The 24,007-nt window shown below is 56.7% G+C and overlaps 3 protein-coding genes across 3 annotated transcripts in view; 2 read left to right on the forward strand and 1 right to left on the reverse strand.

Annotated features, from left to right (window-relative positions):
- The window catches only part of RNF213 (ring finger protein 213), a 322,271-nt gene that overhangs the window by 104,620 nt on the left and 193,644 nt on the right, over positions 1-24,007 (reverse strand). The gene's annotated exons all lie outside the window — the stretch shown is intronic.
- On the forward strand, positions 37-9,494 carry NPTX1 (neuronal pentraxin 1). Its single transcript, XM_050764041.1, has 5 exons — positions 37-641; positions 929-1,136; positions 3,153-3,397; positions 4,764-4,943; positions 5,636-9,494. Exons 1-5 carry the CDS (start codon positions 198-200, stop codon positions 5,855-5,857), a joined length of 1,299 nt encoding a protein of 432 aa, XP_050619998.1. The 5' UTR covers positions 37-197; the 3' UTR covers positions 5,858-9,494.
- LOC126939135 (uncharacterized) lies at positions 10,985-13,307 on the forward strand. The gene has a single exon (XM_050764099.1). It carries the CDS (start codon positions 12,052-12,054, stop codon positions 12,559-12,561), a length of 510 nt encoding a protein of 169 aa, XP_050620056.1. The 5' UTR covers positions 10,985-12,051; the 3' UTR covers positions 12,562-13,307.

The following is a 24,007-nucleotide window of genomic DNA, read 5'->3' on the forward strand; positions in this document are numbered from 1 at the left end:
CGGCGGCATAAAAGGCGCGGGCTCCGCAGCGCAGGCGGCAGTGGGGGCCTGACAGCGCGGCGGTGTGGACCGCGCGGCCGAAGAGCGCGGCGCCCAGAGCGCGGTCCGCTCGCGGAGCCACAGCCCGAGCCGGGTGCCAGTCGGAGCCGAGCCCCAGCCGAGCCGAGCCGGGCCCGGAGCGCCCGGTGCCCGCAGCCATGCTGGCCGGCCGCGCCGCGCGCACCTGTGCGCTGCTCGCCCTCTGCCTCCTGGGCGCCGGGGCCCAGGATTTCGGGCCGACGCGCTTCATCTGCACCTCGGTGCCTGTGGACGCCGACATGTGCGCCGCGTCCGTGGCCGCCGGCGGCGCCGAGGAGCTCCGGAGCAGCGTGCTGCAGCTCCGCGAGACCGTGCTGCAGCAGAAGGAGACCATCCTGAGCCAGAAGGAGACCATCCGCGAGCTGACCGCCAAGCTGGGCCGCTGCGAGAGCCAGAGCACGCTGGACCCCGGAGCCGGCGAGGCCCGGGCGGGCGGCGGCCGCAAGCAGCCCGGCTCGGGCAAGAACACCATGGGCGACCTGTCCCGGACACCGGCCGCCGAGACGCTCAGCCAACTCGGGCAAACTTTGCAATCGCTCAAAACCCGCCTGGAGAACCTCGAGGTCCGCGCGCGCCCTCCGGCTCCGGTTCCCCCTCCGGCTCGCTCGCCCCTCTGCCCTACCCTACCTCGTTCCCTACCCGGCCAAGCATCCCCCACCCCCGCCTCAGTAGCGCGCGGGTGCCCGGCCGGTGCCTCCCCGCACCTGCGAGGCCCCGCGGCGGCCACTCGCCCCAGCTCCCTGCCAGGCCGCCCCCGCAGTCGCCCTGAGGGGACCGCGCCGCGGGCCTTCCAGCACGGTCCCCGCGCCTCGCCTAATGGTGTGGTTTCCCCCGCCCTTGCACCCCGCAGCAGTACAGCCGCCTCAATTCCTCCAGCCAGACCAACAGCCTCAAGGATCTGCTGCAGAGCAAGATCGATGAGCTGGAGAGGCAGGTGCTGTCCCGGGTGAACACCCTGGAGGAGGGCAAGGGGGGCCCCAGGAACGACACCGAGGAGAGGGTCAAGATCGAGACCGCCCTGACCTCCCTGCACCAGAGGATCAGCGAGCTCGAAAAAGGTACTGGGGCCAGGGGGAGCCGTGCTGTCTGCCCCCGCCTGCTTGCCCGACCCTGATCCCTAACAGCCCAGCTCTGCACTGTGCAAGCCCCAAGCCGCCCCCCTAACTCCGACCCCTGCAGCCCTTTCTCATCCACCGCACCCCTTCCCAGGTTCTGGGCTTCTCGTCGGTGTTTCTAGCAGGGCTGGGTACCCCGGGCTGGGGCTGTCTCTAGGAAAAGGGAGCAGAGGAAGGGATTGCATAGTGCCCCCTCCTCCATCCAGACACACTCACACACTCGCTGGATTTTTCAAGTCTGATTTGTTTAATCCTCAGTAACTTTGCACAGTGGCTGTTGCTGGCCCAAACCCTCCCTGCTTAAGAAAGGCTCTGTGTCACTGGTCCCCAGCCTCAGCAGACAGCAGGGTGCAGGCTGGGGCTGGGTGCTCTGGGTCCCCCGGCCGCTGAGGCTAAGCAGGTTTCTTCCCAGCTACCATGCCCCTGGTGTCCTCTCAGGGTCTCCCGCTCCTCCCCACTTCTGCCCTGAACCCTTACCCTGAGGTTTTCTCTTCTGAGTGACCCAAGCCCTGGCATCTTTCAAACCCCTGAGGTTTCTCAGTCACCAACTCAGGCCAGTCGGCCTGTCACCCGGGGCTCCTCAAACAAGGTTGTAAAAGAGGGGGGGTGCCCAGTGCAGAGCAGGGCCATGTGACCCTGCTCAGACCGCAAAATGTGCCGGACAGATTTAAACAGTGCCATCTTAAGGCTTGTTATGTAACTGAAAAACAGATCAGAAGAAGGAAGGACCTCAGGAGGGAGGGAGAGGGAAGGAGGGGAGATTGGGGAATGAAAAACACACCAGAGAAAGGCCAGGGGCTGGGTCCCTCCCCATCCCCCATTGCAGGCCTCAATGGGTGGGGGGAGCCGTGGGGGTGCTGCACTGAGGGGGCTTGCCCTGCTCTGCTCCTTGCCAGTTGGTTTAGAGGAGGGGTGGTTGCTGGCCGGGCAGGATGCCTTCTAGAAATAATTTTTGGCCTGGGGAACTGGTTTCTTTATGGGCTTCCTGCGAGAACCACGGCCGCTCACCCAGGGGTTGGCCAGGGGGTGTGCGTTCCTGGGCTCTGGGCCTGGTACTGGTGCCCATTGCTGGCTAAGAATGTTTTGCCTGGAGTCACAGTACCCAGGGTGCCACAGTATATGGATGGGCTGTGGGGGCTGGCGCTCACTGGAGAAGTGGCCGGCAGGGAAGGGGGAAGGTGGGCCTTGTGGAAGGGGAGGCCACCAGGCCTGGAACCTGAGCTATGAGGATGCTTGCTCACCTGAGAGTGTGGCGGCATCCCAGAGCAGTCACCTTGGGGAGCCCTGGCTCCCGGAGTGCTCCCAGCTCCTTGCTGCCCTGCCCTCTCAGCAGGGTTCCAGGCAGAGTCCCTGGAAGGGCCTTGGAGGTTGGGAGCTGCCCAGCCTCACACCCTAGAGGCATTGGTGGGTCCGATGCACGTCTGGCCTGGAGGGAAGTGTGTGGGCATCAGGGCCTGGCTGCTGGGTGGGGAGGCAGGAGCAGAGCCCGGATCAAGCGAGGAGGGGCTCTGCGCCCCACCCCGTCCTGGAATCAGGTCGGTTACTCTCAGGGTAGCTAGCCTCGTTCCTTCTCTGCAGCCACCCCTGCTCCTTGGGTTGACTGGGTATGCCCTCGCTTGGCGGCTGTCCCCATTCCCTTCTCACGCCCACCACGCAGCCCAGTGTAGATGCAGCAGCCCACCAGGCGCTGCACCCCACCCCCACCTCCGCAGGGATGCCAGTGTGTGGGAGTGACAGCCGGCCAGACCCGGAGTGCGGAGAGCTTGGGTCAGCTCTTTACGGATGGCCCTGTGCCTTGGGGCAAAGTACTTGACCTGGGAAGCCACCCGCTCTGCGTCTCCAGAATGGAGACCGGAGCCTGCCGTGGCCACATCACAGAGCTTGGTGGGGACCGAACTCAACTCAGACACCGATAAGCACTTCACGCAGGTGCAGATGTCAGGACTGTGTCCTCCGCAGGTCAGAAAGACAACCGCCCTGGAGACAAGTTCCAGCTCACGTTCCCGCTGCGGACCAACTATATGTATGCCAAGGTGAAGAAGAGCCTGCCAGAGATGTACGCCTTCACTGTCTGCATGTGGCTCAAGTCCAGCGCCGCGCCAGGGGTGGGCACGCCCTTCTCCTATGCTGTGCCCGGCCAGGCCAACGAGCTGGTCCTCATTGAGTGGGGCAACAACCCCATGGAGATCCTCATCAATGACAAGGTAGAGCACCCCCCGGCTCACAGGATGGCAGCGCGAGGCCCCAGGGCCCCAGCTGATGTCGCATGCTAGGACGGGGCTATGGTGGCCTCAGATGTTGATGGGACCCCAAGGAAAGTGTTTGCCAGCTGGGACTGAGGGAGGGGGAGAGTGAAGACCAAGAGAAGTGGAAGGAGCACCCTCACCTGTGCTGGGAGAGCAGGGAGAGCTGGACCTTCCCAGTTGCCACCTGGGGTGGGTATGGGAGAAGGCAGAGAATGATCCATGGGGCCTGGCCCTGCCTGATGATATGGTCTGGACTCCTCCACCAGCTGGTCTTGGAACTGGCTTTGCTCCTTCATAGCAGGGGCCCAGGGATGCTCTAGGCTGATGAGGGGGCCTTAGAGATTTTGCCTGAGTCCAAGTCTATCCCACTCAGCCCCCTAACTCTTGGGAGGAGGACAGGTCTGTGTGACCCCTTGGAAGAGGACAGCACAGGCGGCCTTTCCCTCTAGTGAACCTTCTCCATCCTCCCCTGTTAGCTATGAAACTAGCTGCCAGCTTTCAAACTGCCTCGGCTGCAGGCCAGCAGTGGTAGTCAGTGGCTAAAACCAGGGCTGGGAAGTGGATTCCACGTCCTTGTTCCTGTTGCTCTTCCCCACAAAGGGCTGTGCCGTTCTGGGCCGCCTTTCCCCAAGCAAAAAGGGTGGCGGAGCTTGCAGTGAGCTGAGATCCGGCCACTGCACTCCAGCCTGGGTGACAGAGCGAGACTCTGTCTCAAAAAAAAAAAAAAAAAAAAAAAAAGGGTGTGAAGTTTCTTTCCTCACTGCTGGACTGTCATCCTTCCCCCCTGGAATGGCAGCAGGAGAGTGAAATTCCAGGTCGGAGGCTGGTCTCAGCTTTAAAAGGCGTCGTACTCCATGACATCTCTCAGATCCTCGGCAAAGGCTTGCCATGTTGTAGAGCGAGAGGGTGTAACAGCTAGAGATGGGATGTTGGAAGAGAGAGGAGAGGCCAGCAAGCAGGCTGCACAGGTGTCTCACGGAGGCCTGAGAGGCAGCAGTGAACTCAGACACCAGGGACGGCTCTCCCTCCAAGGGCTTGTTGTGTAGACTAGCAAAGAGGGAGGAGGGTGAGTAGGAGTGAAGACTGTGCACCCACATGGCCCTTGGGGGTTCCCTTGGTAGAGCATTACATTGCCTGTGTGATTCTGTACCCCACTCCCAGGCGGGGCTGATGGACGCTGAAGTCTGGGGCAGTAGGTGCTGTGAGAATTCAATAATAGTTCTTGATATTTACTTTGCAAGTAGAGATAGGAACAACTGAGGCAGTGAAGATTACGGATTCTGGGCTGTACCCACCAGCCGGCATCTGTCATTCTCCTTCCCAGGTGGCCAAGCTGCCTTTTGTCATCAACGATGGCAAGTGGCACCACATCTGCGTCACCTGGACCACCCGGGACGGGGTCTGGGAGGCCTACCAGGATGGCACGCAGGGTGGCAGTGGCGAGAACTTGGCACCCTATCACCCCATCAAGCCCCAGGGCGTGCTGGTGCTGGGCCAGGAGCAGGTACTGTGCTGGATGTGGTGGGGAAGGGGAGAGAGCTCCGGAACCAAAGGCTGGGAAGGGGAAGAGGAGCAAGGAGGGAGGGAGGTGGCTGGAGAAGTGGTTCCCCTGAGAAGCAGCCTGGGGATCAGGCTGGGCAAGGCCTGTGCCCTGGGTGGACTCGCGCTTGAACTTCCTGAGGGAGTGAGCTTTGGTTTCAACGCTCTCATAGCTGCAGCAACATTTTCTTTGGCATGGGAAGGCCAATTCTGCTTTTAGTGATGAATAATTTAGTTCCCGTGAAGTGGTTTGTCTCCCGTTGGGCATCTAGGAGGGAGACGAAGGGATGGAGAATCTGGGATGTCCATCCCTGTTGAGCAGCTTTAGATGGCATGGAGTGATGTCTGGGCAGGGACCCCCACGTCCTGCTGCTATAGTGGTCCGTGGCTGAGGGACCAGCTGCAGGAGGGGCAGAGTCCCCCCAGGAGAAGCTCCAGGGCAGAGGTGGTCGGTGCCATACCTTTTCTTGGGTCCTCTCAGGGGAGGGACGGATGTAGGGCTGGAGAGTCAGGGACAGGGAGACGAAACAGCACTCAGGAGTGGCCGTGAGAGTCCGTGATGGGGCAGGCACAGAGGCGCTCAGACCCCTGGCCTCGGGATGGGCCCTCAGATCACCTGGCGACCTCTCTACCCTCATCCTCTGTTTTTCTCCAAAGGACACTCTGGGTGGTGGGTTTGATGCCACCCAGGCATTTGTGGGTGAGCTGGCCCACTTCAACATCTGGGACCGCAAGCTGACCCCCGGGGAGGTCTACAACCTGGCCACCTGCAGCACCAAGGCACTGTCCGGCAATGTCATCGCCTGGGCCGAGTCCCACATTGAGATCTACGGTGGAGCCACCAAGTGGACCTTCGAGGCCTGTCGCCAGATCAACTGAGCGCGGCAGGCCAGGCTGATCCCGCCCGCCCTCACCCCCTGCTTGTGCGGCGATGATCTGTTTCGTGCGTCTCTTCTCTCCCTTTTCCCTAGGAATGAACCGAGGCCGTCGCCCCTGCACATGCACACGCACACAGCCTGGTTTTGTCCTCATGCACACGAAGCAGCCCCTGCTCCCATCTGTCCCTGAGGAAGCCCCACTTCTCTGTAGGAGCCTGGACTCTCTCAGGCGGGCCCCGTTCACAGCTAAAGTGGGCGCTGCGACGTTTTGAACGAGGCAGAAGTAGGTGAGAGCATCTGTGTGTGCGTGTCTACATGTGTGTGTCTACATGTGTGCGTGTGCGTGGCTGGGGGAGGCCTTTTCTTAGAGGACGTACTTCATTTCCTTCTTTCTTTTGTCTTTGGAAAAATCTCATGATGAAAACTCATATTTGCCAACTTTGTTAGCTGCGTGCGTGCCTTGGGGTTGCTGCAACCTCAGTACACGCATTTGTCTTTGTTTGCAAACCTTTTTCAGAGCGACATATCTTTATATTGATGTAATAAATGCCTTTTAGTGGGTTGTCAAAGGCCAGGGGCGGGGTCTCTCTACAGAGAACTTTTACTTTGTAATGGAAGTGAATTGTCTCTGAAGGGTGAAGGCGGGCTGTCCTGGGATGTACCCTGTACTCTCCCGTGGAGGAGAGGGGATGGCTGAGGACACTGGCCCTTACCCCAGAGCCAGGCAGCATCCATCCCTGCTGTTTGCATCTGAGAGCAGCACAGGGCCTGGGAGGCCGGCCTGAGTGCCCAGCTCAGTCTGCTCTGCCCCAGGAAGGCCTTGCCCTCGGCCTTCCCACCTGCTCAGATCCTGCAAGGCTGGGGTCTGCCCCTTCTTTCTCGCCTCTGGAGCTGTGCTACTTCAGCCCGGACAGCCCTGAGAGAGGAGCCTCCCACCCACAGCCCAGGAAGCCAGGCCCCAGGGCCCCTCTCCTTTGGCCTCCGGCAGTGCAGACCAAAGGAGACCTTTTAAGGAAAGAAGCTGTGTTTCGCTGAAGACCTGGCCACGTGGGACCACTGGGACTTCAACCCAGCCCGTTGGTGGGAAGGTCCTCTTCGGGGACCTTTGACAGCCATATCCCTCCCAGCACACCAGGTGCCAGGTGAGCTGGTTCAGACCCCTCCAAAGGTACTCCGGAGACCTCACACGTGGAGCCAGGCCTGGCCAGGGTAGGGGTCTGAAACCCACTCCTCCACCTCACGGGGCTCACGGCCTACAGCAGCCTGCAAGCTGACACTGGCCGGTGACACTGACACCTGACCAGTGTCCAGAACCTTTGCCTTTTTTTGTTCCCCGTGAAAAGCAACATGGACATTTCCTTCTAGTCCTTCCAAGGAGGGGAGAGAAGTATGTGTGCGTGTGTGTGTGTATGTGTGTGTGTGTGTTTGTGTGTGTGTGCACTGAGTGAGAAAGAGAGCAGGCTCGGGAGACCCTGCCCAGGGTAGGGGAGCTTCCTGCTTTGCATCATTTGGTGGTCGCACGCCCCGAGGGCACCCCGACTCTGTCTCCAGGAGTCTCATCAGCAAGCGGCTGACAAGTCTTTCTAGAAATTCTACTGCACTGCCTGGCTCAGCTGCAGCTGCAGACATTTCTGCAGGAGGAGCAGGTGTTTCTGTCTTCTGTTCCTTCTAGGGCCACCTGTCCCCTTAAACACAGGTCCACGTTGTGTCAAGAACCTAGTGCATCTGTGTGTGTCTGTCAGTGTCTCTGTGTCAGTGTTCTCGTGGGTGTCTGCACGGTACCCGGCCGCCGTTCTGCAATGCATCACTCCCGCGGAGGGGGTGCAGATCAGGCACCGCGCTGCGTGTTGTTGTTCAACAGTAGCTTTTTCTTAGATAATCGTGCTTCATCAGCGCCTGTCGGGTTGTGGCATCCTTGGTTCTGCAGGGATCTTCTCTGTTTGCATGTTCCTCGGGGTGGCGTGTTCCTTGCTCCCTGGGTCCGACGTGTGTTCCCGCACCTGCATGGACTGCCCTGGTTCTGTGTTGTGTGCCGAGTGCCGCCCAGTGTTCTGTGACCACCCGTGTATCTACGGAAAATGGCTGGGTAAGCAAGCCAAGGGTGTTGGAGGAGGTCAAGAGAGAGCTCAGTTTCCCTCTCCCCCTCCCCAAACACACCAAGAAGCATTTTTAACGTGTAGGTTGAGAACAAGCCTAAAGGATTCCCGTAGCTGGGAGCCAGCGAGAGAGCTTGGAGTCGCCTCTCTAGACCAGATCTAGCCCCACCCTCACTCCAGCCATCTCGGAGCCCTTGTGCAGGCAACACCCAGTGCGGGCTATGCGGGGTGCTCCCCTGCCAGCACCTCCCACCAGCCCCACCCCTGCCGATCTACTGGACCGCAGACCACCTTCTGCCCCCGTGGGCCAGGTGGGAGCTGTCCGTTCAGGACCACGAGCCATCCTCTGCCCTGACTAGCGAGGGGCAGAGCACACCCCAGTGCTTACGCCTCCACCCCTGCAGCCTCCTGGCCTGCTCACCTTCCTCACCCCTCCTCTGACCCACCCATGGTGCCAGGGCCGAAGCTGACCTTTAGCTCCCTCCCGCCCCTTGCTAGGGTCTGAGCCAAGCCCCTCGACTCCCTCACTGTGTTGACTCTTGGCACTTTGCTGGCCCCGAGAAAGGTCGATGACACAGCCGCAAATCTAATCCACGTAGTTCCCATCTACTCCTTAATCTGATTGATGTTCCCTCTTGCACTGAATAATACATGCCTCTCTCAGGTAAGCCATTTTATAAAACAAGAAGATAAAAAGCACTGTTGAGGCAGTGTTTGCTTTTGCCGAGCTGGTGTCCGACAGCTCCCTGGGTGTCTGGGGTGGGAGAGCTGTTGACAGAAGCTCTCCGGGCCCTCAGGGGCTTAGATCCCACTTGAGTCGTAAGCCTTCTTGCTTTTGATAACACAGTATTATTTCTCTTACTGTAGAAGAAAAAGTTTATTACCAAACAAGAGTATTTTTATGAAAGAAAAGGACAAACCTATAAATTAACTCAACCTATTTCTCCCTTGAAAATACTTTCAGGCTCCACCAAAATGTAGAACTGAAAGCATGTATTTTGGAAGAAAGAGATACATTTTGTATGCTTTCTTTTCCTTTTGTAGATTCCCAGTTTATTTTCTAAGACTGCAAAGATCACTTTGTCACCAGCCCTGGGACCTGAGACCAAGGGGGTGTCTTGTGGGCAGTGAGGGGGTGAGGAGAGGCTGGCATGAGGTTCAGTCATTCCAGTGAGCTCCAAAGAGGGGCCACCTGTTCTCAAAAGCATGTTGAGGACCAGGAGGTAAAACTGGCCATTTACGGTGAACCTGTGTCTTGGAGCTGACTTACTAAGTAGAATGAGCCGAGGATTTGAACATCAGTTCCAACCTTGATAGAAGAAGCTTGGGTTACATGTGGTTCACATTAAGAGGATAGAATCCTTTGGAATCTTATGGCAACCAAATGTGGCTTGACGAAGTCATGGTTTCATCTCTTAAACACAGTGTGTAAATGTGTTCAACTAACGATGGGAAATGTATTACTTCTGTACGCAGTGGACTTAAGCGCAATTTGTTGAAAGGGAACAAGTCATTGAAGAGAAAAAAAAAAAAAGCCCAATACTTAGAGTCCCAATTTTGTCTTATTTGCCAAAAAAAGAAAAAAAAAAAGCAAACCCCCTAGAGTTGATATTGTTATAATGTATATACTGTATAATATGAAAGAGAATCGATGTATCTTACTTTTTCATTATTTGCTAACCAAAGCTGTACATTTTTCATATGATCTGCAGCCTTTTGGGTATCAAATGGGTCAAAACCATGGGACCTGCCACCTCCCATCAGCAATTCTGGAAATGCACTATTTCTACTGGTATTCTTGCTTTTTTTTTTTTTTTTTTTCATTTTTCTTGCTGAAATGACATGAATTGTTGAGTTTATTTTTACACAGTAAAGAGTGGAGAAAGACTGTGGTCTCCTTAGAACGTCTCTTCTTTTCCGAGGCTTGCCAATGCCACCTCCCCCTGCAGCCACCCCTCTTCCCCAGCCAGGTGCAGGTGACCCTCACCCGCAGGGGGTGTGTGCCTCGCTTGTGCATTGCCCTGTGCCCTTTAACAACCCCACACCATCTGGTGACGCTGGATGTTGCATGGAGGGGTCTCCATTTCACAGGGGCAGCTGACAGAGGCAGAGAGTGGCTCAGTAATTCCCCAACTCAGTGAGGCGGCTCGGCCTGGGATATAGGGTCATTCCCCATTCTCTGTCCTCTCCTGGGTGGACTCGCGGTCCATAGCAGGGTCCGGGTTCGAGGTGGCCCAGGCTTGTGCCGAGGCAACTCTGGCAGTCCTCTGCCCCAGCCTGCTAGCAGGTACTTAGCCACGTCTGGTTGCCTTCCCGCTTTGAGAGTCCCAGGAACCTTCCCTGCACTTGTGTGAGAGTGTCTGAGAGTGTCCCTACAAAGGGATAGATGGCCTCAGGAACGCTGGGCCTCGGGCTGAGCTTACCTCCCTGTCCCCCTTGTGGACCTGGCTTGACTCTGGATGTGTTTAGAGCTTGCGAGCTGTTGCCTCCAAGGGACAGAGTGACCAGGACCCAAGTGCCCTGGGGTGAGTGATTCTAACACACAACCTGAAGTCAGGGGACATGGAGCCAAAATCACCTGCCCAGTGGTTTGGTTGGTGCCCCCCACCTCACACACACACACAGATGCGTGCGCGCGCGCGCGCACACACACACACACACACACACACACACACACACACTGGGTTGGCAGAAGTGACTGGTCACTCTGGCTTCCTATTGGCATCGCCTGGGGATTCCCCGCCCAGTGCTCTGGTGTTCCCTGGCCAGGAGTCAGGAGTGGGGGTTTGGTGGGTGTGAGCGAGCCACCTGTCACCTGTGGAGGGAGAAGGTTTGGCCTCAGCAAAGCAGGCAGGGAAGCCCCTGTATCCCTGCAGGAAGAGCCTTGGTCAAGAGAGAGAGGCCCTGCCAGGCGGGAGGCCCCGGCCTGTGTTCCCAGAGCCATTCTCGCTGGGTGGTGTTCACCCCAGGGTGCACGCTCATGGTTGGGCCCAGGATTATGCCAATTCCAGCGGCTCCAATGGACACACCACCTCATACCTCCCACTCAAGAAAGTGCAGAGTTATGTCTGTGATAACGTCACGCATACATTTCTAACTTCTATGTGAGAGTGCATTCAAACACTTAGGTTCTTTAACTATCATTAGATGCGAAGTACTTTCTGCACTTCTCACACCTGATTTTGGCTCATCCATGAATGCCTTCAGGGGGCCGTGGAGCTAAGAACAGCTGCTTGGAAGGAAGCCATGGGCCTTGCAGCTCAGTGGAGAGAGGTGGGAGTCTGGGCAGTGGGACATGGGCGCAAGAGGTCAAAGCCAGAGGGTGTCTTGGAAGTCATTGACTTCAGCAGCCTCTCGGGTGCCTGAAACTGTTCTCGGCTTGCACACTTCTGGTGATGTGGAGCTCATTACCCCAGAGAGACATTCTGTCCTATTTTCAGATGGCTCTGACTATTGACAAGTTTTCTTTTGCGCTCCTGTCTCTTCTTTTTCTGACATTTCGTGCCTGGTTCCTTGCATTGAGCTACAGCTCCTGCCCATCTGTCCTGACACGGGAAGACGGGGATCCCTGAGTCTTCAACAGTTCTGCCCCACACAGCAGCCTCCTCAATGTGCGCTGGGCCAGGGGCGGCACCTGCATGGCAGGTACTTCTGTCCCTGTCCCTGTGGAGAGGGAGATGGTACGTCCAAGACCTGTAAGACGTCAGGGCCTTGAGGGTCTGGGCTTTGAAGAACCTTGAGGGTCGTCTAGTCCAGCTCCCCCACTGTTCAGATGAGGGGACTGAGGCCCAGAGGGGCTGTGTGGCTCGTTCAGAGTTGCGCAGCGTAACATCCAGGAATCAGAACCCGGGATTCCTGACGCCCAGCTCAGTGCTCTCACCTGCCTGGCTAAACAGCAGGGTCCTGAGCTGTGCTGTGGGGCTGGTCGTACTCTCTCTCAGGGCTGTGAAGATGGGACGAGGAGCTGTATGCACAAAGCCTGGTATGAGCAGGTACAATTGGGGGCAGACCCCCTACTTTGTGCCATACCAGGATACCCTCCTCCAGCTTTGTCTCCTGAAGGCCGGACACCTCCCCTCACTGCCCACGGCCCTTCCCCATGCATCAGTCCCTCCTGGGACGTCAAAGACCCAAGGGGAGCTGGGAAATGTTGCCTTCAGGTTGGACCATGGGGCACCCCAGCTGCAGCCCCTGGACCCCGGTGCCCCCCATGTCATCCACACCAGGAAGCTCAGGATGTCTGGGGGTCCCCTTCTCAGCTCCTGAAGGCTGCATCCCCCACCCCCATGTGGGACTGCAGGGCACCTGTCCTCGGATCTCTCCCTCCCCACCCACTGAGCTGCTCCAGGACTTGTCAAATCCCCCACCCAAGCCCCCTAAGCAGCAGCAGGGGAAGCTGGACCAAGCCCTGGAAGGTCTGGGGATGTGGCTTGAAGTGGCCCCCTGCAAATGCAAGGCCTCTGGAAGCCCCTGCATTTATCCTGGGAAAGGGCCTCTGGCTCCAGGTCCCCCAGCTGCCCTCTTCCTGTTTTTGGTGCTCCAGGAAGCCGGACATGTGTACGGCCTTGAGCCCAGCTGTGGGCTCCTGGAGCAGAGGCATCCCAGTTGAGGGAGTCCTGGCCTGCTTTCTCCCTGTGCCCATTCCCTGTTAGGTAGCCGGGGGTGGGCTTATCCCCAGCAGCACCCTTTCGCTGGCACACAAGCTCCTTCAGCTCGAGGAGGTGGCTGCTCACACACCCACACTCACGCACAGCTAAGTCCCTGTGGCCTCGGCTTGCTGAGACGTCTGCCCCACGGCCTGAATGTCCTTCCTCTCCCAGATGCTCAATGCCTGGCCTGGGGTGCTCCCTGGAAATGCCACAGACTCTCCCTCTGCACTCACTGGTCACACATTACTGTCATATTGGATTTTTAAATAAATGTTTCTAACAGTTTAACTCTTAAAACCTGGAAATTGGCTGGGCATGGAAGCACATGCCTATAATCCCAGCACTTTGGGAGGCCAAGGTTGGAGGATCACTTGAATCCAGGAGTCCAAGACCAACCTGGGCAACATAGTGAGACCCCCATCTCTACAAAAAGTTTTAAAAAGCTGGGAGTGGTGACCTGTGCCTGAAGTCCTACCTACTGGGGAGGCTGAGGTGGGAGGATCCCTTGAGCCTGGGAGGTGGAGGCTACAGTGAGCCATGATCCCACCACTGTACTCCAACCTAGGTGACATAGCAAGTCCCTGTGTCAAAAAAAAAAAAAAAAAAAATGCCCCCACATTGGTTTGTTATGGTTTGAACTGTGTCCCCCGGAAATACAGCTCCAAGTCCTAACCATGGTGCCTGTGAATTTTACTGTATTTGGAAACAGGGTCTTTGCAGATGTGTTGTCTTTATAAGGAGAGGCCGGGTATGGTGGCTCACACCTGTAATCCCAGCAGTTTGGGAGGCCAAGGCAGTTAGATCACCTGAGATCAGGAGTTCGAGACCAGCCTGGCCAACATGGTGAAACCCCATCTCTACTAAAACTATAAAAATTAACTGGGTATGGTGGCACATACCTGTAATCCCAGCTACTTGGGAGGCTGAGGCAGGAGAATTGCTTGAACCCAGGAGGCAGAGGTTGCAGTGAGTCAAGATTGCACCATTGCACTCCAGCCAGGGTGACAAGAGCGAAACTCCATCTAAAAAATTTTTTTAAAAAATAAAAAGAAAAGAAGAAGAAGAGACACAGAGGAAGAGAGACAGCCTGTGATGATGGAGTCAGAGGCTGGAGGGATGCAGCCGCAAGCTGAGGAGTGTTGGAGTGACAGAGTGAGACCCTGTCTCAAAAATGAAAACAAATCTGAAAATCCTTTTGTCTCACAGCTCCTCTAAGAAGGACACTTACATTCCTGAGACTGACCTGGTCACATGTGGAGTGGGCAGTGGCCTCCCAAGCCTCCATCTTCCCCACCCCACTCCAGCACAGAACAATAGGTTAGGGCCAGGTGTGGTGGCTCACGTCTGTAATCCCAGCACTTTGGGAAGCTGAGGCAGGCGGATCACTTGTGGTCAGCAGCTCGAGACCAGTCTGGCCAACATGGTGAAATCTCATCTCTACTAAAAATACAAAAATTAGCCAGGTGTGGTGGTGGGTGCCTGTAATCCCAGCTATTCCAGAGGCTGAGGCAGGAGAATCACTTGAACCTGAGAGGCAGAGGTTGCAATGAGCTGAGATTGTACCATTGCACTCCAGTCTGGGCAACAGAGCTAGACTCCGTCTTAAAAAAAAAAAAAAATTAGAACAACAGGGTAGGATCAGATGGCCTATGGGGTCCCTTCAGGCTCTCTCTGGTGCCCAAGGGCTGGCCTCCAACTCATGAGGACCCGTGGCATCCCTCTGTGGAGGCCACCAACCCTCCCTGCGCCAGCCCCCTCCTCCCTGCTGGCCCTGGAACTCGGCCCTGACACACCATTGGTCTGGTGGGCCTAGGATGTGCCTTCGCCAGACTTTTCCTCAATGGTGACTTCCCCACTGGAGACTCTGTTGCCCTTCCTCAAACCTCAGGCCAGACTCCTGCCCACTGACCACAGTGTGTTTAAGGTCTGGACTCCAGTGGTGGGCCAAGGTCAGGCTGTCTCCCGGAATTTTCTCAGCTACCATGTAAATGGGGTTGAGGCAAGTGCTTGTGGCGGGGTCTCCACACTGGAGGTCAGTAGCCCCTGCCAGGATCCCCTCAGCATTCTCCCACTAGGGACAGTGGAGGGACTGGCCGAGAGGGCAGGTGCAGGAGACGAAGTGCCCCGGTCCCAGCCTTGGAGACATGCAGTCATTTGCGCCCATCCCAAGCAACTGCCTGGGCCAGGCGTCCAGCGGCTGGCCAGCAGCCGAAGAGGTGGGGCCTCCGGAGGCCGGCTGCAGCCCAGAGTCCGTGAAGGCAAGTTGCGGGGGGCGGGTATGAGTCTGCGTGCTCGTGTGCCTGTAAGACATTGCCAAAGAAGCCGTCTGTCCCCTGCTTGATTTCTGTGCTTCCCAATTCAGGCCAAGGTGGGGGCCATCTGCTAAAGTGGGCACAGAAAACACATTTTCACTGTGCAGAAAATTGGCTTCCAAGGAGAGGCTGTGCTCAGCACAGAACCAGCCGGGAGCAGTGCAGGCAGACAAAGCGGGGGATGCTGCAGAACCCGGGGCAGGGCTGCCCCTCCACACACTTCCCTCTGCTCCCAGCTCCCCAGTGGCTAGGCTCCAGCCTGCTGGACCACCCAGCACCTCCGATGCATCAAGCCCCTTCTTGGGGACCCGTGCATGGGGGCTGCATGTGGGGGCTGCTGCCCCTCTTTCATTTATTTATTTATTTGTTTATTGAGATGGAATCTTACTCTGTTGCCCAGGCTGGAGTGCAGTGGTGTGATCTCGGTTCACTGCAACCTCCACCTCCCAGGTTCAAGCGATTCTCTTGCCTCAGCCTCCTGAGTAGCTGGGATTAGAGATGGGGTTTCGCCATGTTGGTCAGGCTGGTCTCAAACTCTTGACCTCAGGTGATCCACCCACCTCAGCCTTCCAAAGTGCTGGGATCATAGGTGTTGGCCACTGTGCCTGGCCTCCCTCTTTCTTTCAAACGCTCCTCTTCTAATGAGACATAATTCACAAACAATGCAATTCACCTATGGAAAGTGTGTAATTCCACGGCTTTTGGTATAGTACAGTACTAATTTTTAAAAATTGTGGTAAATATGAATAACACCAAATTTACCATGTTAACCGTTTTTAAGTGTACAATTGAGTGGCATTCAGGACATTCACAATGTTGTGCAACCATCACCACCGTCTATTTCCAAAACTTTTTCATTACTGCAGACACTCTGTCCCCATGAAGCAATAACTAAGTCCCCGTTCCACCCCAAAGCCCAGCCCCCGGGAACCTCTACTTTACTTTCTCTCCTTACGAGTTTGCCTGCTCTGGGCGCCTCACAGCAGTGGAATCCTACAGTCTGCCCAGGTGCCTGACTTCTGTCACTTGGCATCGTGTTGCCAAGGTCCATCCGTGCTGCAATGACCTCAGGTGTTTCTTCTTCTTTTTTTTTTGTTTTTGAGACGGAGTCTCACTCTGTCGCCGAGGCTGGAGTGCAGTGGTGCAATCTTGGCTCACTGTAAACTCTGCCTCCTGGGTTCACGCCATTCTCCTGCCTCAGCCTCCCGAGTAGCTGGGACTACATGTGCCCGCCACCACACCCAGCTAATTTTTTGTATTTTTAGTAGAGACGGGGTTTCACCATGTTAGCCAGGATGGTCTCTATCTCCTGACCTCGTGATCCGGCCGCCTCAGCCTCCCAAAGTGCTGGGATTACAGGCATGAGCCACCGCGCCAGTGTTTCATTCCTTCCCACAGCGGAATAAGATTCCTGTGTGTACACAAACCGCGTGTTGTTTATCCATTCCTCTGCTGAGGGACACCTGGGTCATGTCCAGCTTTTGCTTTTGTGAATAATGCTGCTAAGAACATGGGTGCCAGTGTCTGTTGGCGTCCTTGCTTTTGAGTATATACTCAGAAGTGGAATCGCTGGATCATATGAGAATTCTATGTTTAGCTTTTTGAGGAGCTGCCAAACTGTTTTCCATTCCCAGCAGCAGTGTACAGAAGTCCGATTTCTCCGCATCGTCGCCAACACTTGTGATTCTCTGGTTTTAGACGGTAGCCGTCCTAATGGGTGTTAACTGGTTCTTCATTGTGGTATGTTTGTTGTTGTTGTTTTCTTTGTTTTTGGGATGGAATCTTACTCTGTCACCCAGGCTGGAGTACAGTGGTGTGATCCCAGCTCACTGCAACCTCCCCCTCCCGGGTTCAGATTCTCCTGCTTCAGCCTCCTGAGTAGCTGCGATTACAGGCGCCTGCCACCATACCTGGCTAATTTTTGTATTTTGAGTAGAGACATGTTGGCCAGGCTTGTCTCGAACTCCTGACCTCGTGATCCACCCACTTCAGCCTTCCAGGGTGCTGGGATTACAGGCGTGAGCCACCGCACCCAGCTAATTTTTTTGTATTTTTAGTAGAGACGGGGTTTCACCATGTTGGCCAGGTTGGTCTCGAACTCCTGACCTCGTGATCCACCCACCTCGGCCTCCCAGGGTGCTGGGGTTACAGGTGTGAGCTGCCGCGCCCAGCCTCTCACTGTGGTCTTGATGTGCATTTCCCCGGTGGTGAGGGATGGTGAGGATTTTTCATGTGCTCGTTGGCCATTCGTGTGTCTCCTTGTGAGAAATGTCTGTTCACATCCTTGGCCTTTTGGATCAGGTTTGTAGTTGATGAATTTGCAGAAGCCCTTTACATAGTCTGAATATTAATCCCTTATCTGGTAGATAATTTGCGAGTATTTTCTCGCATCCTATGGGTTGTCTTTTCACTTTATTGATAGTGTCCTTAGATGCACAGAAGGCTTTCATTGGGATGAGGTCTGATCTATATTCCTTTTATTTCCTGTGCTTTTGATGTTGTATCCAGGAAATCATTTGCTTCACTAAATCCTACTCATCCCTGACCCGCGCCCCCTAGTATAAAATAGTCCTCCTGGCCATTCTGTCCTGTCACACCTGACCTTCCTTTCCAGGGCGAGCCACGCTCTCTGGGTCTGTACAGCCCCGTCTCTCCACTCGGGATTCTGTCCTGTCGCACCTGACCTTCCTTTCCAGGGCAAGCCACGCTCTCTGGGTGTGTACAGCCCTGTCTCTCCACTCGGGATTCTGTCCTGTCGCACCTGACCTTCCTTTCCAGGGCGAGCCGCGCTCTCTGGGTCTGCACAGCCCCGTCTCTCCACTCGGGATATGCACCCCGCAGGCAGAGGCCTTGTCTATTTTGTTCCTCATAGAAATCCCTTCTGGCTTGAACATTCTTGGCTCTGGGTTTTGCTCTTCAGAATTTTCGTTCTCTAAGAATCACAGAATGTTAGCGCAGATGTAGAAAGAAGAAAAAAACAGGAATGCTCTTTGCAATAAGAACGGACTGCTTCACATCCAAGGGAATCAGCATGACTCTTACACCCCAGGGGTGTTTTTGGATCTTCTGGATCTGAGAGGCGATCTCTACCCTCTCCCTTGCCTTCAGGGGTCCAGGCTGGAGGAGAAGATGAAAGGCAGAGAGTGCTGAACTGCTTGGACAAAACGTGGAAGGGTTTTCTCAGACATCCTGGGAGAGAGGAGGTGAGAGCCCATGGAACCAGAAGTTAGGGGAAGAAAAGAGGTGATGGGGTCAAGAAGGGCAGAGAGAGACAGCTGAGGTCACAGCTGGGGTCACAGGGAGATGCCCCAGGTTGTCACCGGTAAAGTGCAGTCCCCATTACTCCAAACAACAGCAAATGCCTGCTGCCCAGACGGCCCGTGAGAACGATGCTTCACAGGAATGAAGGAACTAGGTTGTGTCTAGCTTAGACCACCCACTGAGTCCCCCTTGGAAGTTGGAAGTGCACAGGGAGCCAGCAGGGGGAATGGGGATCCTCCCTGACCCTGGGCTTCCACCACACGGGTGGAATATGTCACCCCAAATCCATGCCCACCCAGAACCTGTGACTAGGGCTTTCTTTGGAAATAGGGTCTTTGCAACTGTAATCAAGTTAAGATGAGGTCAGGCTGGATTGGGTTGGGCCCTAAGTCCAGTGATTGGGGCCCTGATGAGAAGAGGAGAGGACACAGCCGCACGCTTGGGAAGGACACCGCAGGACGACAGAGGCAGAAGTTGCAGTGATGTCTCTGAACCAAGGGACACCAAGGATTGCCAGCAGCCACCAGAAGCAAAATGGGAGGCGTGAAACAGACTCTCCCTCCGAGCCTCCAGAGGGAACCAGCCCTGCTGACCGCTTGACTGTGGACTTCTGCCTTCCAGAACTGCCAGAGGATGAGTTCCGAGGCACCTAGTTGGTGATATTTGTTTTGGCAGCCCAGGACAGTGGAGCGTCCTTAGGCCGGGGGAATGGGGAGTACTAGGCGGCTGACTGGGCTGGCCGTGGGGTCTGTCTCCAGTTGAGGGCTGATCCTGTTTCAAGAAGGGGCCAGACCCACTTCGGGTGGGGCAGAGGCCAGGGTCGGAGCTCTCCAGGGCTCCGGGGTGTCCAGGCTGCTGGCCCCTCGGCACCTGGCGGTAGAAAGGGGAGGCCTAGGGGCTGTCTGGTCCAAGCCTCGTGTGCATTCTGCACCCACCAGCAGCCAGCTTTGGTCTTGGAGCAGAACCAATGGCCCACAGTGGGGTCACTGACACCAAAGAACATCTGAGGAGCCCTGTGGGAACCATACGACCCCAGGAAAAATGCACCAGCATTTCACCCACTCTCCCTGTTGTGGGAATTCGGTGGTAGATGGGCAGAGGGACCAGAAGACCCTAGGGTTCCAGTAGGTGGAAAGGTGGAAAGGAAAGGGGCAGTAAGAGCCACCAAGGGGACAGTGCGGGGAAGGAGAGACAGTGGCAAGGCCACAGGGCCGGACTCAGCCACATGGGTCCCTGAGGCGGAGGCTCCAGGCAGGGACCCGGTGACCATGAAGGGTCCGAAGGAGGAAACTGCTCAGCCACACAGGAAACCAGTTTGTCAGGAATAGTGTGGACAAGAAGGGCAGTGGCAGGTGAGTCAGAGGCAGCTGAAGGTCAGGTGACACCCAGGTCTTGAAAAAGAGAAGAGCCACCTGCCCTGGCATCACTAGTCACTGGCCTGGAGGCAATTTCATGGCTAAGCTATGTCATTGAACACCAACACCAGACAAGACCGCTGTGTGCCCGAGATGGAGCAAGATACACAGGATCATGTCGGAGCATAGGCAGAACACAAGCATCCGCTGGACCTCAAGGATCACCAAACCACCCCGTCCTGGCTAATTTGAGTGACCGCTGCTGCTTGATCAATTTCAGCTTCAGCTGCGCTTTGTTCTTCCTGCCTTTTAGATAAAAGTTATCAAGACACCCAGCTGTGGAGTCAGCCCTGCTGCCTTGAGCCTCTCCCAACTCCTCCATGTTCTCCCAACACGAGGAGCCTTGTGGGTCCTTCCTAACACCCTCTCACAGCAACCAGTCAATAAACGTGGCTTGATTTCACTGCAGCGCGTTCCTGGGGTCTTTGGTTGGATGGTGATGGACACTTTGGTTTTATTCTGAATGATAATGAAAGCCACTGGGTGGCTGTGAGCAGAGGAGAAGTGGAAGTGATTTTGGAGACACTTTCTGGGGAGTAGCCAGGAGGCTGTGTCTGGGGGTGGAGGTGAAGGCAGCTGCGGAAGATCCTCTGTGGCTCTCGGGGTGGGGCGGGCAGGAGGAGAACACGCAGATGGCCTCTCTGTGCCAGAATGCTTTCCAGGAGCTTCTGACAGGAGAGGGCAGTTGCAGAGAGCTGGACAGGGCTGTTGCTCCAGCAGCTCCAGGCAGCCTGGCGAGGCTGAGCAGCCAGCCAAGAAGGGAAGAGGCGCCCACTGCCACTGCCACTGCCACCCCAACTCCCTCTGGGCAGAGGAGCCGCCACACTCAAGCTAGCCTTTAAGACAAGAGTTGAAGGGAAAGGCAAAATCAACCCGGCTCTGCAGGCACCAAGGAGCCAGGACACGTGAAGGCTGTGCAATCCATTCCCCAGATGTCTGATGTGGGCGGCAGCATGAAAGGCTGCTTGGAGGGGCGGTGAGGTCATTCCCACAATTCTGGAGAAGGGTCAGGGGACTGTGTGCTCAGCAGGTGGTGCTGAGGGGCCAGACTTGTGAATCGCTGACAGCTGGGTCAGAGGGGGTGCTCACCGGGAGGGGTGTCCCCGACCACCCACCCCAGTTCACACTGCTTCTGGCTTGTGCCCAGGAGAACAAGCTAGCCTTCCAGGGGGCCAGGGCGACAGTGGGCATCCTCGTGCTGCCTGCTACGGTGAGACACGTGGGACACGTGTGTAGGCGCCTCTCCTCCTTTGATTACTAGTGCTGGGGGGGCTCCCCAGAGGTCCCCAGGAAGTGCAGAGGGAAAGGCTTGGCATCCATCCTTGCTGCCTCTCTCCTCCACCAGACTGCTTCCCCTCCTTCTCCCAGGACCTGGCCGCACCTGGAGGGTGGAGCCCTCCATTGGGCCCGCTTGCTCGAACTCCCCTTCCTCCCCTGCACTAGTAGGCCCCTCAGGCCTCCTGGGGACACTCTCCCCCAATCCCCCACCTCACCCCCTCGCTCCTGACCTAGAAGAAGGTCAGAAGAATTTGGTACCATGGAAAGGAACATGGGGCATGGAGCACTTGAGGACACTCCCGGGACCCCCTCTGCAGGGGAAGGTGGAGCTTTGGGGCTAGAGGCTACAACAGCACCAGCCAGCTCAGTGCACATTTGTCTGAGTCCTGAGTCCCCATGTTGCTGTGAATGTGCTGAAGGGGTGAGGCAGGGATGTGCTGTTAGGGAGGAAAGGGAACTCTTTGTGAGTCACATTTCAGACGCCTCCATTCCCATTCATACATTAGGGTCTGTGGGGGACTGGGGCACGTCAATATATTGTTAGACAAAAAATGTATATGCAATATAAATGCATTAAGAAAAAAAGACTCGAGGAAACTATTCTTAAATGTTAATAGTGGTTCTATGTGGCAGTGGGATCGGATTTTTATACAGTACTTTCATGTTTTCCAAATTTTCTACACCAAGCACGTGTTAGTTATATAATTTAAAACTTATTTATTTATTTTTAAACCAAATTCTCCAGCCAACTGTGCTTTTCTCCAGTTGCAGTAACTTTCCTTTCAGTCAGGTTTCTGGGTGAATTCAAAGAACAAGGCGGCCTCCCAAGCCCACATCATGTCACGTTCATATTTTCATTCTTCCTTCGTTGGGCCGGCTCTGTGGAGGCCGAGCGCTGGGGCTGGGGTGAGAATGGTGTCCCTGTACTTAGGGAGTTTCCAGCTAGCGGCCTTCTCCCGCTTCTCAACCCATCCCCTTCCCTGTCCACCGAGGTCGGGCTCTGACCGGAGCGGGCCGCCCCCTGCCTGATAGGTGTGGCCTAGGGAACCTGGGCTGCCCAATCGCCCTCCTCCTTTCCCCTGCGGCAGACCCCAGCTCTGAGCTTGGGGGGCAGGGAGGCCGAAGGGGCCTGTTAAACGCTGGGTGCTGGGAAGCCGCCCCCTCTAGGGAGCCCTCCGGACCTCAGGCCAGGGCTGGAAGCGAGGTGAGGCTGGAGACCAGGGAAAATGGGCGGCCGGGGGCGGCGCGCATCTCGGTAAGGAGCCGGGCGGCGGGGGACAGAAGCTCCGGGAGGGCGGCCGTGGCTTCTCCGCCTCCAGGGCGGCGGGCCGGGGCGGGTGTCAGAAGGCTCTGATTGGGCTTTCTGCGGCCCCGCTTCCACCGCCCCCAAACTCCCCAAGAGCTGCGGACAGCAGCAGAGCGCCCGCGACACAGGGGCGCGCCGCGCGGGAGCGGAGGAAAAGCTGGGGCCAAGGCCCGAGCGCAGAGGCGCCGCCGCGCGGGCTCCGGGAACGCGGACGCAGGGCGGGGTTGCCACGGCAACGCAGGCAGGAGCGCGGCGATTGGCGGAGCCGCGGAGAGGCGGGACTCGGGAGGCGTCTCGCGAGTGTTAGGCTTCGCGGGCTTCCGGCCGGTGCTGGCCGCGGGGACGGACGAGTCTAGGCTTCCGGCCTGGGCCGTGTGGGTTTTCCCATCTCCTCGCGTTTCTGGGCGCCAGGCACTAGGCGGGCCGGCTGGGCTGGCGCGAGGCCGCTGGCGGGGAGTGTGCCCGGCGACGGCCCCGAAGCAGCCCTGGAGGTGGTAGCCGGGGACGCCGAGGTCAGGGAGGAGACCAATCCGAGCGCGGCCCGTCGGGGCCCTGTCCCCTCTCCCGCCTCGTCCGGTCCCGTCGGGCCGCCTTTAAATGCCCGGCGCCTCGCACCTGCTAACAAAACGGCCTTTAAATGCCCGGCGCCTCGCACCTGCTAACAAAACGAGCTCCTGCTGTTCCCCAGCTCCGTAAATGGCGCCCCTGGCCCTCCCCAGTTCTCAGGCAGAGCCTTTGCGGCCTCCCTGACCCCTAACACCCCGCATCCAGCCCGGCAGTATGTCCTGTTGGCTGTGCCTTCGAAATTTACCCAGACCTGACCTCTCTTCTCCCACCTCTGCCACCGCCCTGCTCTGAGCCGTCTTTTCCCGCCGAGATGACTGCAGTAACCTCTCAGCTGGGTCTCCCCGCCGCCACCTTCCCCTCCCGAGTCTCCTCAACACAGGAGCCTGAGCGATCTCGGAAAGTACAGGAGGTCATGCCCCAGTGTGGTTCCACTTCCCTGGGTTTAAGTCAAGGTCCTCACCGTGCCTTCCGGCCTCCCTGGTCTCTGCGCCGTGGACTTCGGTCCTCCCTGCTCCGTCCTGCCTCAGGGCCTTTGCACCTGCTGTTCCCGCGGCCTGAAACACTCCTCCCCTGAAATCTGTGACTCTCACTTAGTGAAGCGACCACCTATTAAAAACCGTGCCCTCTTCCTACACAGATGCCTCTGTCATACGGGGTTACATCCCCATAAACCCATCATAGGTTAAAGCGTTGTAAGGCAATTTACGGTGTGTTTATCCGGATGTAATCCCATCCGTAAGCGGAGTATACTGAATGTGTATGGCGTTTGCACCACGGCAAAGCCAAAATGTAAATCAAACTCGAAGTCCAGGGCGGCCTGTGGCCTGTACTCCCTTGCTTTCCCTCCCCAGCTCTTAGCGCCATCCAACATCGTTGATAATGTAATTTGATGTGTATTGTCTGAAAGCACCAAGACGGCACAGTTTCTCTCTTACTCAGATCCCAGTGGCTGCTCGGTAAACACTGTAGACTGAGGGGGTGTATAGGAGTCTTTTTTCCTCTCCCTCTTCCTCCTCCTCAGGAATGGGTGAAGATGAAGTCCTGTAAGGCAGGAGCTGGATCAAAGAAATGTCCCTGGTCTTGTCTGTGTGCAGGCTGTTGTTTGAGGACTCTGCTCCAGTTCTAGCAGCGATCGGTGGCTCCCTTAGGTGACTCTCCAGAAGGAAGGGTGCCAGCATGGACTGGTGCCTGCTTGCCAGATGCCCCGAACAGCTCATTCCTCAGGAGGCCAGGGGCGCCTCAGGAAGTCCTGTCAGATGCAGTCACT

Source organism: Macaca thibetana, chromosome 16, assembly GCF_024542745.1.
Source record: "Macaca thibetana thibetana isolate TM-01 chromosome 16, ASM2454274v1, whole genome shotgun sequence".
In the NCBI taxonomy this organism is placed as follows: domain Eukaryota; kingdom Metazoa; phylum Chordata; class Mammalia; order Primates; family Cercopithecidae; genus Macaca; species Macaca thibetana.